The sequence below is a fragment of the Podarcis melisellensis genome, assembly GCF_964234715.1.
Source record: "Podarcis melisellensis genome assembly, chromosome: 1".
NCBI lineage: Eukaryota > Metazoa > Chordata > Lepidosauria > Squamata > Lacertidae > Podarcis > Podarcis melisellensis.
In genome coordinates, this window is record NC_138528.1 from 19,748,578 (window position 1) to 19,765,032 (window position 16,455).

Genomic DNA, 16,455 nt, shown 5'->3' on the forward strand with positions numbered 1-16,455 from the left:
TTTTCTTTCCATTCTTTTCGCATAAACTATTCTAGCCGCAGCGGTTGTGTGTAAGAAGAGGTTGAATGTCTTCTTTGGGATATCATTGCTTGCTTATTATCCCTAGTACGAAGGCCTCAGATCTTTTGTGAAATGCAAATTTAAAGATCTTTTAAAAATTCCATATGAACTTTCCCCAGTACTCTCTAGCATACTTGCACAACTACCACATATGCATCAGAGTTCCATCTACCTCTTGACACTTCCAACATAACTTAGATCCCGTTTTTGTACATTTTTATCAGTTTGCTGGGTGTCAAGGACCACCTGTACATCATCTTATGTACATTTTCCTTGATAAGATAACAGGCTGAGAAATTAATGGTTTCCCCCCATAATTTTCCCCAGGCAGATATTTCTAATATCAATTGCCCATTTAGTCACTGTTGCCTTTACCATCTTGTCTTTGGTTTCCCACTCCAATAACAGTTTATATATTTTAGAGATTCGTTTATCATCATTTCCTATTGCAATTTATTTGAATTCTGAGCCAATTTCCCCAAATCCATTTTCTTTATCTTTTTAAAATAGCTCACTCAATTGGAAGTACTGGAACCAATCTGTAGTATAATCTTGTAGCTCTTCTCTACCCCACCCCCAATTCACTCTTCTTTCTTTAAACTCTATGAGATCTTTATAAGTAGCCCACCTTTTATCCACGTTTATCCTTTTCACTGATACCACCTCAGTAGGGGCTAATCCCCTTGGGGTTTTCCTTTCTAAGAGGTCCTTATGTCTCAGCCAGGCGGTGTACAGGCTCCTTCTTACTACATGATTTTGGAAACCTTTATGTACCCTTGTTTTGTCATAATACAGATATTATGCATGCCATCCATAACGTAAGTCAAAACCCTCTTTTCCCTCATTCCTTTGCTCCATCCATTTTGTCCCTCTCTAAAATCAGCCACCCCATAAGAGGACTTCTCTGCACACCTCCTGTCACTGCCATTTATCCTTTCTCACAGAGCTCTGTCCCCCTGCATAAAAGTGTGAAGGTCCACAGGGGTCCTGAGGGAACCCCAGCATTAGTCCAAAGCAGGCGAAACAAAAAGCAGTACTTGCAAAGTATTAGTAAGAGAAGTGGAAGGACCTCTCAAACCAATACTATCCAGTTTTTAACTCATATCCAAGAGCAGGGGTGCCGGCTTGAATAAAATATTGTGGGGGCCCAGGTAAGCCCTGCCCCACATAATCAGTCACATGACACAGTGCACACACCCCATTTGAATGGGAATGCCCATCAACTTTGTAGGGGCCTGTCCCCCTCAAATATTTTATTTTGGGGGCCAAAAGGAGTTGACTCCTATGTCCACGAGTACAGTGAAGAAGCCACAGATTTTCAGATTCCCCTCACAATCTAAATCCCATTCAAAGATGTGGGCCACAATCCTATATTTGTTTATCTCACAGCAAGCCCCATTGAACTTAATGGGACTTCAGTATAGCCTTGAAGTCCCCGTCAAAAATGGGAACTGAATACATATTTGAAAGGCTTGACATTCTCTGAGAGGAAGCGTGGAGGTGGAACAACTCTTTCTGCCCCTGTTGTCGTCTGTCTATATATAGAGTTGTGCCCATGAAACGACTTGGCAAAGGTCGCCGTGCCATACCTCCATATGAAATGCGATGTTTTCCAACTGATATTCCCGTTTCAAGTCAGGCATGTAAGCATGATGTGTCTGTGCTCTGCAGTGGAGCAGGAAACAAGGTGTCTGTCTCTGCTGCAAAGAAACAAAACTAAAGCCCAAACCCTTGGCATACGCTGATTTAGAAGGTGGGGGGGGGGGATGGAGGAAGGGGAGAGAGAGAGGGGCGTTCTTTTGTGGAACAAACCCAGGCTGAAAAACAAGAACACTGGCGTCACCCAAAGTTTGGCTCATGCTAAAAATATAGCACATTTATTAAAAATATATATTTATAAACATCGGTTTGAACAGACACAGATGTCAAGCAACCGAGAGAGGAAAGGAACGTCAGGTAACCTTACTTTGCTCAAGGTTTTACCCTTTGGTGGCTCAGGCAGCTCAGCGGAGTAGCTGGTTCCCCTCCCCCCTACCTTGTGATTGCACCATATGTTCATTTTAAGTTAAAAACTGGAAAAACAAAGAGCGAGAGAGAGAAAAGCTTGCTAGCTTCGATGTAAATCAAAGAAAGGAGAGTAGAGAAGATGCGGACTAATGGGCATGGAACATAACTTGGCACAGATATGCTATATATTTGTCACTGTTTATAATAGTGTCCAGTCTTTGGCTGTATTGAAAAGTTTTGTCCATAGTGGGGGGTTTTCCCTTGACCCCCCTATCCAAAGCTGATACTTACAGATTTGCACTCATTTCTCTAGAACAGAGAGAGAGATTGAGAGAGAGAGAGAGAGAGAGAGAGAGAGAGAGAGAGAGAGATGCGAGTTTTGCTTGTAACTGTGTGAAAAAAGTCTTGTTCAATTAATTGTGCTTCAACCTCCAACGCCCTCGGGCAGAGCTTTTATGACGTCTTAATATACTACAGAGTCAATTCTCATTAAGCCGTGTGTCAATAGCCGGCCACGTTTGCCATCACCTCTTGTCAGCTGTCTCCCCCGCTTTGCGTCTGCGGCTCACAATGTCGTGTAGATGTACACAAAAATGATCACGACGAGGTTCAGGATTGTCCCGATAATGCCCAGCATTGCCAGGATGGACTCCTCTTTGCTCTCCTTTTCCTGGTTGCCTTTTTCTTCTTCATTTCCACTAGTGATTACCATCTTGGTAGCCAGTTTCTTAATCCTTCTCCTCAGGCTGACCTACAATGTAAAAAAAGAGAGAGAGAGAGAAAGAGGGAGCAAAGCAGAGAGTCAGAATACAATTGCTCTATTTATGAATTAGTGAATGGGCAAATTCTGTCAGGGTCAGTTCCTCATTTTTCCAGACTTCAGTTCTCCACATTTTCACATCAGCTTGCAATTTTTAAAATTAAAACTAAAAAGGCCTCGTGAAAATGCTTCAGTACCTGAGGGCAATATTTACCACACTTCTGTATGCAGTTTTGCATGATAGGCATGTTTTTGCAAAGCAACATCCTCAAATCTAATGCATTTCGCCTGTTAATAAAAGCATTTTGTGCATACTTTACACCAACTTATTCATTTTTCTATGTATTTATAGACTGGGGATCTGCACTGTGAAATTTTGGAGAAAGATGAATTCTGAAAGATGGCTGTGTTTTGGTTTGCATATTGTCTTGAAAAGTGCAAATTAGGTAACTTCACTTTTACCTGTAAATGAGAACTGAATTGAATTCCCACCCTCCCATCTCTTTGTGTTGAATACGTATTCTGTAGTTGAGCTCCTTTGTAATGTTTTATTTTGAAATGTTTAAAATAACATTTTAGTTTTCTGTTAGTTTTCTGTTAATTATGTTGCTCTGACTGTATACTCTATATTTGACTTTCTTCAGAAATGTTTGATTCTGGATTGTTTTATTGATGTTTTAATATGCCGTAAACCACTTTGGCATTTTTCTTAAACATATATAAATGAAATAAATAATAATAGTAGTAATAACCCCTATAATAATGAGCATCTCTTATACTGATAATAGTCAACCAATCATTCTGCAAGCCAGCTAGATGTTATTTTATTTTATATACAAGATTTCTTTCCCACACTTTACCGTAAGGTCCACAGTGGGTTACAACAATATAATTTTAGTTTTTAGTTTTGAGAAACTGAAATTGACTGATTTGTCTATTCCTAAAAGGAACAGGAAGGCTAGTTTTCGACTGCATAGGGTTGCAAAACAAACAAAAATGGCCTGGCTATGGGTTTTGTGTGTGTGATGCTACAGAGGAATAGAAAGCTTTTGCTTGTTTATTTATTAAATGTGCATCCCATCTTTCCACATTTGAGCTCAAGGTGGTGTATATGGTTCCCCCTCCCTATTTTATCTTCACAGCAGCCCCATTAGGTAAGTGGGGCTGAGAGTTAGTGACTGGAGCAGAGTCACCCAATGAGCTTCTTGGCCAGTGTTAGAAATTGAGATATGAAAGCTAGGAGCTAAATGGCACCTTAAACATGGATAATGGGCACAACAATGGAATGTCTAGGTGCACTTTTTAATATAACCAGAATACAAAGCTGAAAATGTATGAACGGCAGCTAAAATATTATGTTCATTTTTCACATGGTCTAGTCCTTCCCCTGGCCAGCCCCCTAATATTCTTAAGAGGGTCTCTTCTCCAGTCTTCAGAGAGTAGCTGGAAATGGGGAGGCAGAAAAAAGGTCCTCCTTTCCTTTCACTGAAATCTTAGGCGTAATACTGTGCCCAGAGCTTAGAAACTGCTCAAGCTAATGAAATTCCCTGTTGCAAAATGCGCCTAGAACAATGGGAGTCTCAAATGCTGTTCATGGCTGAATGGAGATTCAAACCCTGGTCTCTCAGGTTCTAGTCTAACACTCTAATGACTACACCTCATTGTCTCTTTTTATTTATTCTTAAACAAATAAATAAACCTTGCCAGGCTTCACTTTGATATGACGAAAACCACCCTGGCCCCCTGTTAAGCTGCACACCCAGACCATCTCTGGGCTCTGTAACCTGGAGCCAAAAGGGTTCATTTATTAGCCTTTCCCAGGTTCTCAGAAGTTCTGATTTCAAGATCTGACACTCTGCAGCAGCACAGGTGAGGGCATAGCAGAACAGGCTTGGCCAAATCTCATTTCTGCTAATATAATCAGGGGGAGGAAAACAATCCCAGGAGGTAAACAAGAGTCCCCCGCCTTTTTTCTATATTTTCCCTGCACAGAAAGAAAACTACAATGACTTTCTTATAAATAATGCAGAATAAAACCAGAGATGGAACTGTTTTTCTCTTTGTTTTTGTTTTTCCTTCTCCTTAATATAAAATGAAACATTTGCAGCACGGACAGCCGCTGCTGGTGGGATATGGTGGTGGACAGGCCCACTTTCTGAATCTGCAAGCTCTTTAAGACAGTGAAACACACACACACACACACACACACACGCACCCATGACTGATATTTGGTCTCTGAAAGGCAATCGCATTACGCCAAGTTGCATCCACAACTCAGGCGGCTGCATATCCATCACTGAAAGCAAGGCAGGATCTCGACCCACCTGATTTTGCCATGGTTTCATCCCTAAGACCCCCAATTCTAATTCTAATAATAATAATAATAATAATAATAATAATATAAAAAACCTTTATTGTCACTACACCACCTGTGTGCAGTGAAATTAAATGAGCCCCCCCCCCACTCAGTCTTGTTCGCGCTCTGTGTGCTTGTCAGAAGTCAATTACACCACTATTTTTTTTCATTCAGCAGCCCAACAGCGCACGGATAAAAACTGTTCTTTAACCTGTTGGTGCGGCTGACTATATTTCTGTATCTCCTGCATGAAGGTAGGAGATTAAAGAGGTGCTGGGCAGGGTGTGAGTCATCCCTAAGAATTTTCCTTGCTCTCCTGAGGCAGCAGTCTCCTGTGATATCATCTAGCGAACTCCAAGGATAGCCCATGATGTCATATGCTGTGTTCGCTACCCTCTGTAGGGACTTCCTGTCCGTGGCTGTCAAACCAGTGTACCACACTGTTATACAGTATGAAAGGACACTTTCTATTGTGGCCCAGTAGAAGGAGATCATCAATTGTTGTTTGACATTGTTCTTTCACAAGACCCTGAGGAAATGGAGCCTCTGTTGGGCCTTCCTAATCACCTGGGTTGTTTTGATTTTCCAAGTGACGTCTTCACTAAGGCAAACTCCCAGGAATTTAAAGGAAGAGACTCTCTCCACACACACACACACACACCTGATATACAACGGGGCTAGTTTCTCTCTCTTCCTCCGAAAGTCCAACACCATCTCCTATGTCTTGCTGATATTTAGGTGCAAGTTGTTCTCTAGGCACCATGTGGAGACTTTTTGAATCTCCTCCCTATACGCTGATTCATCTCCACCTGTAATTAGACCCATTATAGTGATATCCTCTGCAAACTTAATAACTGCAGTGGATGGATCTGATGAAATGCAGTCATATGTATACAATGAGTACAGGTAGGGACTCAGTACACATCCCTGTGGGGTGCCAGCGCTGAGCTTCAGAGAGGTAGTTGTAACAGGCCCAATCCTCACTATTTGTGTGCGATCCCTCTGGAAGTCTTTAATCCAATCACAGATGGTAAGGGAAAGTTCCAGGTCCATCAGCTTTTTAATAAGAATGTCCGGAAGGATGGCATTAAAAGCTGAGCTATAATCAATAAACAGCATTAATTCCCCGGTCTCTCCAGATGACCCGCTGCAAGGTGAAAAGCTGTGGGTATGGCTTTGTCTGTGATCTATTTCTCCTGTAAGCGAACTGGTGTTCATCAAAATCCGGTGGAAAACATGTCCTAAGGTGTTGAAGAACCAATCTCTCAACCCCTACCCAGGCTGGTAATATTCTTACAAAAGTTGGGAGTCACCCTCACTTTCTGCCAAGTGACAGCAAGATTCCAGGTGCTCACCCAGGGCTTGTGCTCTTTTGGAGAATTGAAGACACAGTGGAGACTGTCGTAGCTTTAAGAAATATGATTTATTCACCCATTTACACCTTCAGTCTGTGTGGAGGGAGCCCAGATCTTACAGCGTGGTCATTTCAAGAAGGGCTTGTTCTCCACAGAAGCGCAGCATGTCTATCATTATTCCGTAAGTGAGATATGTAGTGGATTCTTAATGAGTGCCTGGCTTTAGGTCCTGCACAGCTGAGACATGCTCAAGCCCTTTTGCTAAATTTTCACACTGTGCACTTGCCATTTGGGCACAGGATTCCTTAGCCCCAAACCACACTTACTGCGTAGCAGTATTTGCAGCAAATAACGTGTAGGGAGTACCTGATCTCAAGCAAGCCCACCACAGGAAAGATACATCCTGGTCTCTATGAAAAAAGAAAGAGCAAATAATGGATATTTCAAAGGATATTAGAAAATAAGAGAGAAGCAGGAAATGTACACTAAAGAGAATGGGGAAACAGCTCTTTAGGATCCCAGGGATTCTTATTGTCTGATTTCCAAACAACTAACTTGTGTGGCAAGGCGTCCCCCCTGCCCTTTAGACCCCCCCATACCAAAGGCATGACAACTATTAGAGAGCCAGTGTTGTGTAGTGGTTAAGAGTGGTAGACTCCTAATCTGGGGAACTGGGTTCACATCTCCGCTCCTCCACATGCAGCTGCTGGGTGACCTTGGGCCAGTCACACTTCTTTGAAGTCTCTCAGCCCCACTCACCTCACAGAGTGTTTGTTGTGGGGGAGGAAGGGAAAGGAGAATGTTAGCCGCTTTGAGACTCCTGAAGGGGAGTGATAAAGCGGGATATCAAATCCAAACTCTCCTTCTTCTTCGTCTTCATCTTCGTCTTCATCTTCGTCTTCATCTTCATCTTCATCTTCTATTATTTTGTGTAAAACCACATCTTTATTGACTACAGATGTAGAACCCATGACTTCTGGCTAGCCTGCCAGAAGGACTTACATTGGGTTCAACCAGAAGTGGGCAAGTACCTGACCTACATCAAGGAGTAACTCCCCCACTGGATTGCACCTGTGGAGTGTTGTGGCCCCACACTCACACCTGGACATCCAGACAGAAGCATCTCCCCTGGATCCCTTTAATGGGCTATCTAATTTTTGGACGGACCAAGCGGAGACTACAACCTCTCTTCCATCCAACACTATGCCTACCCAATGCCTAAACCACCACTTGAGCAAATGCTAACTGCCAAACCACCCATATCTGAAGCCAAAACCTTCAGCCTTCAACAGGTGGGAGCAACCAGGATGACCTCATTTTGCAGAAATCACTGAGGTGGGTGATTTTGCTTCATAACTCTCTTTCTAGGGGGCTGAGGCACATTTGTTTTGTTTCCTTGTCACTGTTGAAGGAGTCAACCACCAGCTTGCTTTTAGGAAAGTTTCCCAGCTGCAAACTTCGAACAACCTCTGCGCTTCAGAAGATGGGAGCAGCAGCACATTTAAAAGAAATGATAAATAACAAAGGAATATTCCTTTCTTTTGTCTCATTCATACGGCTCAAGCCTATGCATTCCCCAGAATCTTCTCTTCCCTACTTGGCAATTTGATCACTGCTGGTGCCTCTCTTCTTCAGGAGATAAGGGAGACTCAGCACTCCAACAGCACAGGAACTCACACACCTCTTTACCCCTTCCTTCCGGGGGTTACTTCAGTTTGCCAATCAAAGCAGGTTTCTGTTGTATATCTCTCATCTGCAGAGGGATGAAACTATCCTCCCAAAATTAATGCTCCCTTATCTCTTAATGTGTCATCACAATTAATAGCCTAGGGATAGAAAACATGCTGAAATTTCTGAACAATTTGCCTGGGAGATCTGCGATTGTGTATGAAAGCATACAGAACTAGGGGCTGATAGTCAAGCTAGACTGAACAGAGGTGTGGGACAGATCCTCATTTTTCGGTCTTTTTTCATGCTCCGTTCAAAGAAAGGGAAAGCTGCTCTTGATTTACACCACCGGCAGATGTGGCCTTTGGGAAATGGTTACCAAAGAAGAGGCCTGACTTGTTTTGCAAATCATCAGATAATGCTTGCCAGCATAATGTTGAGCCTGGTCCAACATGGTGTCAAGCAAGTTTCTGCGATGCAATAATTAATTACTTCTGGCACTGCGGTAGCTGTGAGAGTTGAATCCGTTCAGTTCTCCACGGGATAAGCTTTCCTCGTGCATCTCTCTGGAGCATCTTAATAAATTATTGCTTTTAATCTCAAATCACATCATTCCCACAACTTTTTCAAGTGCAAGCCAAGGTGCCGGCAACATTCAGAGCCTGTCTCAAAAAAGTTGAAGCATTTCCTCTCGGATTATCTGGGGGGAATGCATTTCCAGAGGGTGCCCAAATGGTCTTATTCATGAGCTACTCTCTGTCTGCAGGGTTGCCAAGTTTTAAACCAGCCACCATGGCACTGTCTTTAACAGCAACAATGTTGTGTTTCCATACATGATACTGAAATTAGAAGCACAAGAGCATGCCAGACCCCTTTTCTGGTCATTTGGCAGCCTTATTCCTCTGGTGCTTGTTATCGACTAAGGTAGACTAATGATTTCTCTTGGACCAGGGGGTACAAGTTTGTAAATTTGCTGGGTTCATTCTGTGGCATGACTCCTGTGCTGATGTAACAGCTGCGCAACAAGCAGAGATTCAACTCTTCTCCTGCTCTAGCTCAGTTGGTTAGAGTGTGGTGCTAACAATGCCAAGCTTACAGGTTCAATCCCTGTATGGAACAACTGCGTATCCCTGCATTGCAGGGGGTGGATTTGATGATGCTCAGGATCCCTTCCGACTCTGCAATTCTATGATTTCTATGGTTTCTAGTAAGGTTAATTCATAGTATAGTCTAGCTCAGTTGGTAGAGCATGAGACTCATAATCTCAGGGTTGTGGGTTCAAGCCCCACATTGAACAAAAGATTGGATTCGATTAATCAGGGGTCAGCAAACTTTTTCAGCAGGGGGCCGGTCCACTGTCCCTCAGACCTTGTGGGGGGCTGGACTATATTTTGAAAAAAATAATGAACGAATTCCTATGCCCCACAAATAACCCAGAGACGCATTTTAAATAAAAGCACACATTCTACTCATGTAAAAACACCAGGCAGGCCCCGCAAATAAACCAGAGATGCATTTTAAATAAAAGGACACATTTTACTCATGTAAAAACACGCTGATTCCCGGACCGTCCGAAGGCCCGATTTAGAAGGTGATTGGGCTGGATCCAGCCCCTGGGCCGTAGTTTGCCTACCCATGGATTAGATGGTTTTCACTGTCCCTTCCAACTCTACAATTCTATGATTCTTTGATAGTAAATACTTTCCATTTTTCATGCAGCTGTTCAGGGCCTGGGAAGGTTCCTACCAGGGTGCTTCTAGATATTCGCTGTTTTCAGGTAGGATTCTATCACATACCAGAAAATTCAGGTTGCAGAAATGCAGCTGACTGCAATAGCGGTGGAGTGACAATGCTCCCCTGCTGCTGCTTACAATGAAGTGGAGGGAGAAGCAGTGGTGCGCTGTGCCTGGTGCAAGAGCACCAGCAAGATCTCCACACTGGTCCTTCCGTGTCTATATATATGAAAAAGAATGGGGTTGGTTATGTGAGTCTTCCCACATAATGGGCACCAGCTCTTTCCATGCGACACCAATTCTCCATTAACAGATCCATCCAATAGGCTCTTGCACATTCTCCCAGCCATGCAGAAGCCTCTCAAGGAGGCCTTAACCGTCCATTGGAATGGAGTACAATATTGGAAAAATGGATTACCATTGGGCAACTGAGCAATCAGTTCAGTAATGTGTTAGTTGTGCAACTACTTGACTCCATCATGCATTAATATGTTTTTGACTTTCTTTTTTTCCTGGTATTTCTTACCCACCCTTCACCCTAAAATCTCAGGACAAATTGCATAAACTAAAATACCAGACTTGTCCATACAGTTTAATATGGATAGGAGGCTTTCTGTACCTCTGTTAATTCACCATTGTTTGTATGCCATTCTCTTCTAAATCACTGCCTTCCCACACTTTCCCTCCCCTGTTCTGGACTTTCTTATACCCCAATCCCTTTTGGAGTATCCCTTGTATGAGAAAATCTGTATTGAGGGAAGGGAAGTGTGAGAAGGCAGTGATTTAGAGGAGAAGGTCCTATGGAAAATGGAGAAATAATGAAGGTACAGGGAACTTACTATCCTCATTAACCAACAGTATAGATGAGCCCACAATCACAAAGCAGAGCTGATTTCCTTCCGCATGTTGGATCCGTGGTTCTTCCCATCTAGCCCTTACAAAATACCTCCCTCCCCTCTCTAGTAATAGTTTAGTGAATAAGAACAGCCTAGATCAGCCTTCCTCAACCTCCCATAATCCTTATGTTCATTACTTATAAGCCACTTAATATGCAAAGTCCATAATGAGTTTGTATAAAATCCAGTAAGATAATTAAAAAAGAAAAAAGTATATACATTTAAAACCAAAAATACAAAGAAATGCCTGAATAAAAAACAAAAAGAAGTTATCAATAAAGCATTCAGTTAAATATCAATAAAACATAAAACATAACCGTGCGATGAAATGCCTCTTTAAAGAGACAGGTCTTTAGGAGTGTTTAAAGTCTGCCACAGTTGTTGTTGTTGTTAATTCAATTTATATACTGCACTATAGGTAAAAGTAAAGGACTCCTGGATGGTTAAGTCCAGCCAAAGGTGACTATGGGGTTGTGGCGCTCATCTCGCTTTCAGGCCGAGGGAGCCGGTGCTTGTCCGTAGACAGCTTTCCGGGTCATGTGGCCAGCATGACTAAGCCGCTTCTGGTGCAATGGAACACCGTGACGGAAGCCAGAGCACACGGAAACGCTGTTTACCTTCCCGCCACAGCAGTACCCATTTATCTACTTGCACTGCCGTGCTTTTGAACTGCTAGGTTGGCAGGCGTGGGGACAGAGCAACAGGAAGTCACAGGGATTAGTCACAGGGATTCGAACTGCCAACCTTCTGATCAGCAAGCCCAAGAGGCTGAGTGGCTTAGACCACAGCACCACCCACATTCCAGGGCAGTTCACAGAACTCAGGGCGGTTCACAGTTCCTGCCTCATGAACTGCATATGGAACTGTGTTCCAGAGAGTGGGTGGAGCTCTGACCATTGGTCATGTTGACTGCGATGGATGAGAATACCACAAAACCTGGAATGTCATAGTTTTCCCATCTCTGCTTTAAAAGATAAACCCATCAAAAGTGCCAGGTGATGCTATGGGTAAATGCGTCTGGCCATTAACCAGACGTTTGGTGGTTTGAGCCCACCAAGGGGCAGGATTCCTGCATTACAGTGGGTTGGACTAGATGAATCTTGGGGGCCCTTCCAACTCTACGATTTTATGATTGGGGCTGTCAAATAAGAGACGAGCCAATGGTCTGGGATGATAGGAGTTGCAGTTTAAAACATCTGGAGAGGACCAGGTTGTGGAAGGGGGGCTGTCCAAATCCACTAACAGCAAAAGAGCCATTTGGGTGGAAAGGAAGGATGTAATTAACAACAACAACAACAACTGTAATAGGGTCAATTGAAATCTGGCTACAAAATGTTGCTTTAGAGGAATGTAAGGCAGTCAAATGGGCCAAGGGAGAGACATTCTATGGCAGCATAAAGGTCGCAAAGCCTTCGTCATATCCTTCAGCACACAGCTGGGAGGGAATTGCTGCGGCCAAGAAGTATGATGGGAATAGAAGCTACTTGAGGACATGCGGGAGAGTTGGCTGCAAATTAAAGAATTTCCCCCGAGTCAGAAAGCTTCTCGGATCTCATAATGGTGAACATCTCCATGCCAGGAAATAAACCTTTTTTCGTCTCCTGAAGTTCAGCAGTACCTCTAACCCACACAGGCAAAAAAGTAAAGGACTCCTGGACAGTTAAGTCCAGTCAAAGGCGACTATGGCGTTGTGGCACTCATCTCACTTTCCAGGTCAGTGGCCAATATGACTAAACCGCTTCTGGCACAATGGAACACTCTGACGGAAACCAGAGCACACAGAAACTCCATTTACCTTCCCACTGCAGCGGTACCTATTTATCTACTTGCACTGGTGTGCTTTCAAACTGCAAGGCCTATCCCTCCTCCCAGGGAACTCTGGAAAATGTTGCTCTGTGAGGGGAGTAGAGTGTCACCTAACAACAACTCTCAGCACCCTTAACAAAGGACAGTTCCTGGGCTTCTTTAGGGGAAGCCACGACTGTTTAAAGTATAGCCTCCAACATTTCTCTGATGAAAAAAGGCAGTGCTTTTTTTTGTGGAGGGATGCAGGGGTACACATACCCCTAAACATTTTGTGAATCTTTGTCCATTTGTCCATTTACTGTATTTATTTTTCCCCATTTTGAACTATAAAATGGTGATTTTCTCGAGTCAAAATGAGAAGAAAGCACTGAAAATAGGGATATTAATAATAACAAAATTAATAATAATAATACCTTGCTGGGTATTATACTGGGTTGCCCCAGCCACTCTGGGGTGCTTACAACACATATAAAAACATAATAAAACATTAAACATTTTTTAAAAACCTTCCCTATACAGGGCTGCCTTCAGGTGTCTTCAAAAGGTTGTATACAGTGGAACCTCAGTTGTCAAACACTTCAGAAGCCGAACAATTCGGAAGCCGAACGCCGACAACCCGGAAGTGAATGCTTCCATTTTCAAACGCACCTCGGATGTCGAACAGCTTCTGAGGTGTGTTTCTCTATTTTTAAAAGGAATTTGCTGACTGGCAATTGCGCCCCGGTTGTCTAATGTTTTGGAAGTCGAATGGTCATCTAGAACAGATTACATTTGACAACCGAGGTTCCACCATAGGTACTTATCTCCTTGACTCTGGGGCCGCGTGACTCCATACCATACCCTCAACATTTCTCCAATGAAAATAGGGACATCCTAAGGAAAAGCGAGACATTCCGGGATCAAATCAGGAACTGGGACAGCTTTTGTAAATCTGGGACTGTCCCTGAAAAAATAGGAACACTTGGAGGATCTGTCAAAGTGGTATGATAGTGCTTTCAGTGTATGGTGTGCTTATGGCCTGTGTGCTGCTTCCTAGTAAAAGAGTAAAAGAGTTGTGAAATAATTTACAACCAAGGGAGGGAGGGGAGAATGCAATAAGAAAATCACATTGACCCATTACAGGCCTGAGAAAACAAAAACACCTGTGCCTGGTATCAAAGCAATGAGAAGGGGCAGCATTCCATAAATGGGGGCTACCACAAAGAAGTCAATGCATGCTATAAGTTGCAGTAGACTCCCATTCGTGGAATGCTGAGAGCTTGTGACACACTGCCCATCACCACAATTTTTGCAAGTCTAAGACAAGGAACAAAAGCGATCAGCGCCATAATGGTCAAAAGCTGCGGGGCTTGATCCAGAGTCAGATTTAGAATTTATTTCTCTTTTCTGCAGATACTGAATTTGGATCCTGCCAGCATGGCCCAGCGTTGGCTCATGGCAGCTAACGATAAAATAAAATTAACACGCAGCAATTATGCACTCTAAATATAATGCCCTCCCAGCCAAAACTCATTTGAACTCTGTGATGCTGTTCAATGCACATCTTGACATCCGACTACAGTATGCAAAATCCACACCACTGCGGAGTGGTGAACCTTTGAGTTTTTGATCACAATGAGCATTTAATGCATTTCCTGATTTTCAACAGGCCCCTGCAGCAGCTGCATCTGAAGGCTTCAGCAGGCGGCCTTGTTTATCTCCATGCTCTAGAAACCTCTGCCTGGTGATTTCTGCAGATCAAGCTTCCATTAAAAGATAGGGGAACAGGCCAGGCTCCCTGCTCAATTATTTCATGCAGTTATTTAATAAATGTGTACCCTGCCTTTCAGGGTAGAAAACCCTCCCAAGGAGGCTGAGAAAGGTTCAGGGAAACAGAGACGCAACATTAAGAGCACTGCAATCAAAATTAAAAACCAAACCACTTCTTTGTCTATTAGTAAATGTGTATCCTGCCTTTTCCCACAAAGAAGCCCCGAGAAACCTGTACAAAACTCAGGCAACCATATCACTCTTATGCTCCATCTTGCAGAATGCTAGAACATCAGTAATCCAAGGAAATTGTCAATAGATTCAGGATAGACAAAAGAAAGCACTTTTTCATGCAACACAGTACAGTGGGCCCACCACATAACGTGTAAATTGTGTCCTCCCTAAAAGAGGGCACGTCTTGGGGTAAGACCTGGAGACTGACCTCCTGGTTGTGGGTGGGTCTGTTGGATAGCCTCAACACCCGATTGGTCCCTCATTGCTGGATTTAATCTGGCCAATGGGGTGCAGTCTAAACGGATTGAGGGACCTATATAAACCCATGCACATGACCCAGAGCTTTCTCTTTCGGCTCGTGCATCGGAACACCCACCCACCTCACCCTAATTTTAGGGCCTTTTGCGATTGACCTTGCTATGCCGTCATGTGTCATCTGTTGTTGGGACAGGGGCACGGCAGGAATTTTCCCCACTTGGCTGATTGGCTATAGCCATTTGGGTTTCGCCTGCTGAGTAGCAATTTGTCACAACTTTGTAAGGTTGTGGATAGGCACTGGTTCATGTGATAGGAATGGGAGAACGGTCTTGCCATCCCTATGTGAAGAGTATTCCATTAAAGGAATCCAGGGACTCAATTTGGTTTGGTCAACCTCTGAAAAGGGGTTGTGTCTGTGCCTGAGTCCAGGGGAGCATCTGAGGAGTGAAGAAGAAGAAGAGATTGGATTTGATATCCCGCCTTTCACTCCCTTTAAGGAGTCTCAAAGCAGCTAACATTCTCCTTTCCCTTCCTCCCCCACAACAAACACTCTGTGAGGTGAGTGGGGCTGAGAGACTTCAGAGAAGTGTGACTAGCCCAAGGTCACCCAGCAGCTGCATGTGGAGGAGCGGGGGAGACACGAACCCAGTTCCCCAGATTACGAGACTACCACTCTTAACCACTACACCACACTGGCTCTGCTCCTAGCCTTTTCACCTTCTTCAGGTGTTCACCCTTGGCTGACCTATGATAGAGCTCTGGGTCAGTGCTACCTGCAAGGGTGCAGGGAGCTAGTCGAACCAGAGCCTATGCAACCACTCACTTTTCTGTAATCAATAAAGCTGTGGCCTAAATTCTGCCAAAAACCAAAACTAAAATTTGAGTCAAATGTGTCTTTATTTAGGGGGGAGGTCTCTGGGTCTGAACACGCAACTTGCATAGGTCAATGCAACCTTAGGGGCATGCCCAAAAAGTAAGCAAATGAATGAATGAATGAATGAATGAATGGAGAGTATGGGGAAGCTGTTGCACCTCCCAGGGTCCTTGTGTGACCTTCTCAGTGTGGATTTGCATGCGAGAGTGTTGGATAGCCACACCCACTTTTGGACAGAGGGTTGACTAGCTTTCAGGCTAGAGAAGGTTAGCTTACCTACACTGTGAGGATTAGACAGTTTATGTAAACATGTGATCAGATATGGACTCTCCCTCATTTCCTTTACCTGCCTTGTGCCCCACAACTAACTATATGATAGACCTTTCACAAGGATTGGGGTTGGATGATCGCATATGTGTTCTGTTGTTCCTCAGGTCAGCACCTGTGGGGTGAAATTCCCTGCTGCTGTTCCACTTGCAACAAAGGTAAGGGGAGGTGATATTCTCTCACTGAGAGCCAGTGTGGTGTAGTGGTTAAGAGCGGTAGACTGATAATCTGGTGAACCGGGTTCGCTTCCCCGCTCCTCCCCCACTCCTCCACATGCAGATGCTGGGTGACCTTGGGGAGGTCACACTGATGTATCTCAGCCTCACTCACCTCACAGAGTGTTTATTGTGGGGGAGGAAGGGAAAGGAGATT

General features: G+C 43.8%; 2 protein-coding genes across 5 annotated transcripts in view; both read right to left on the reverse strand.

The window, feature by feature from the left end:
* Positions 1-16,455, reverse strand: part of LOC309378999 (uncharacterized protein) — a gene marked incomplete at its 5' end in the record, with an annotated part of 437,816 nt that overhangs the window by 268,338 nt on the left and 153,023 nt on the right. The window lies entirely within an intron of this gene.
* TUNAR (transmembrane neural differentiation associated intracellular calcium regulator) overlaps positions 1,910-16,455 on the reverse strand; it is a 56,160-nt gene continuing 41,614 nt past the window's right edge. For all 4 annotated transcript variants that reach the window (XM_081916372.1, XM_081916370.1, XM_081916369.1 and 1 more), the window contains one exon: positions 1,910-2,818. In XM_081916372.1, the coding sequence (XP_081772498.1) occupies positions 2,633-2,779 (147 nt within the window). In that variant the 5' untranslated portion in view covers positions 2,780-2,818 and the 3' untranslated portion in view covers positions 1,910-2,632. The remainder of the gene's footprint in view (positions 2,819-16,455) is intronic.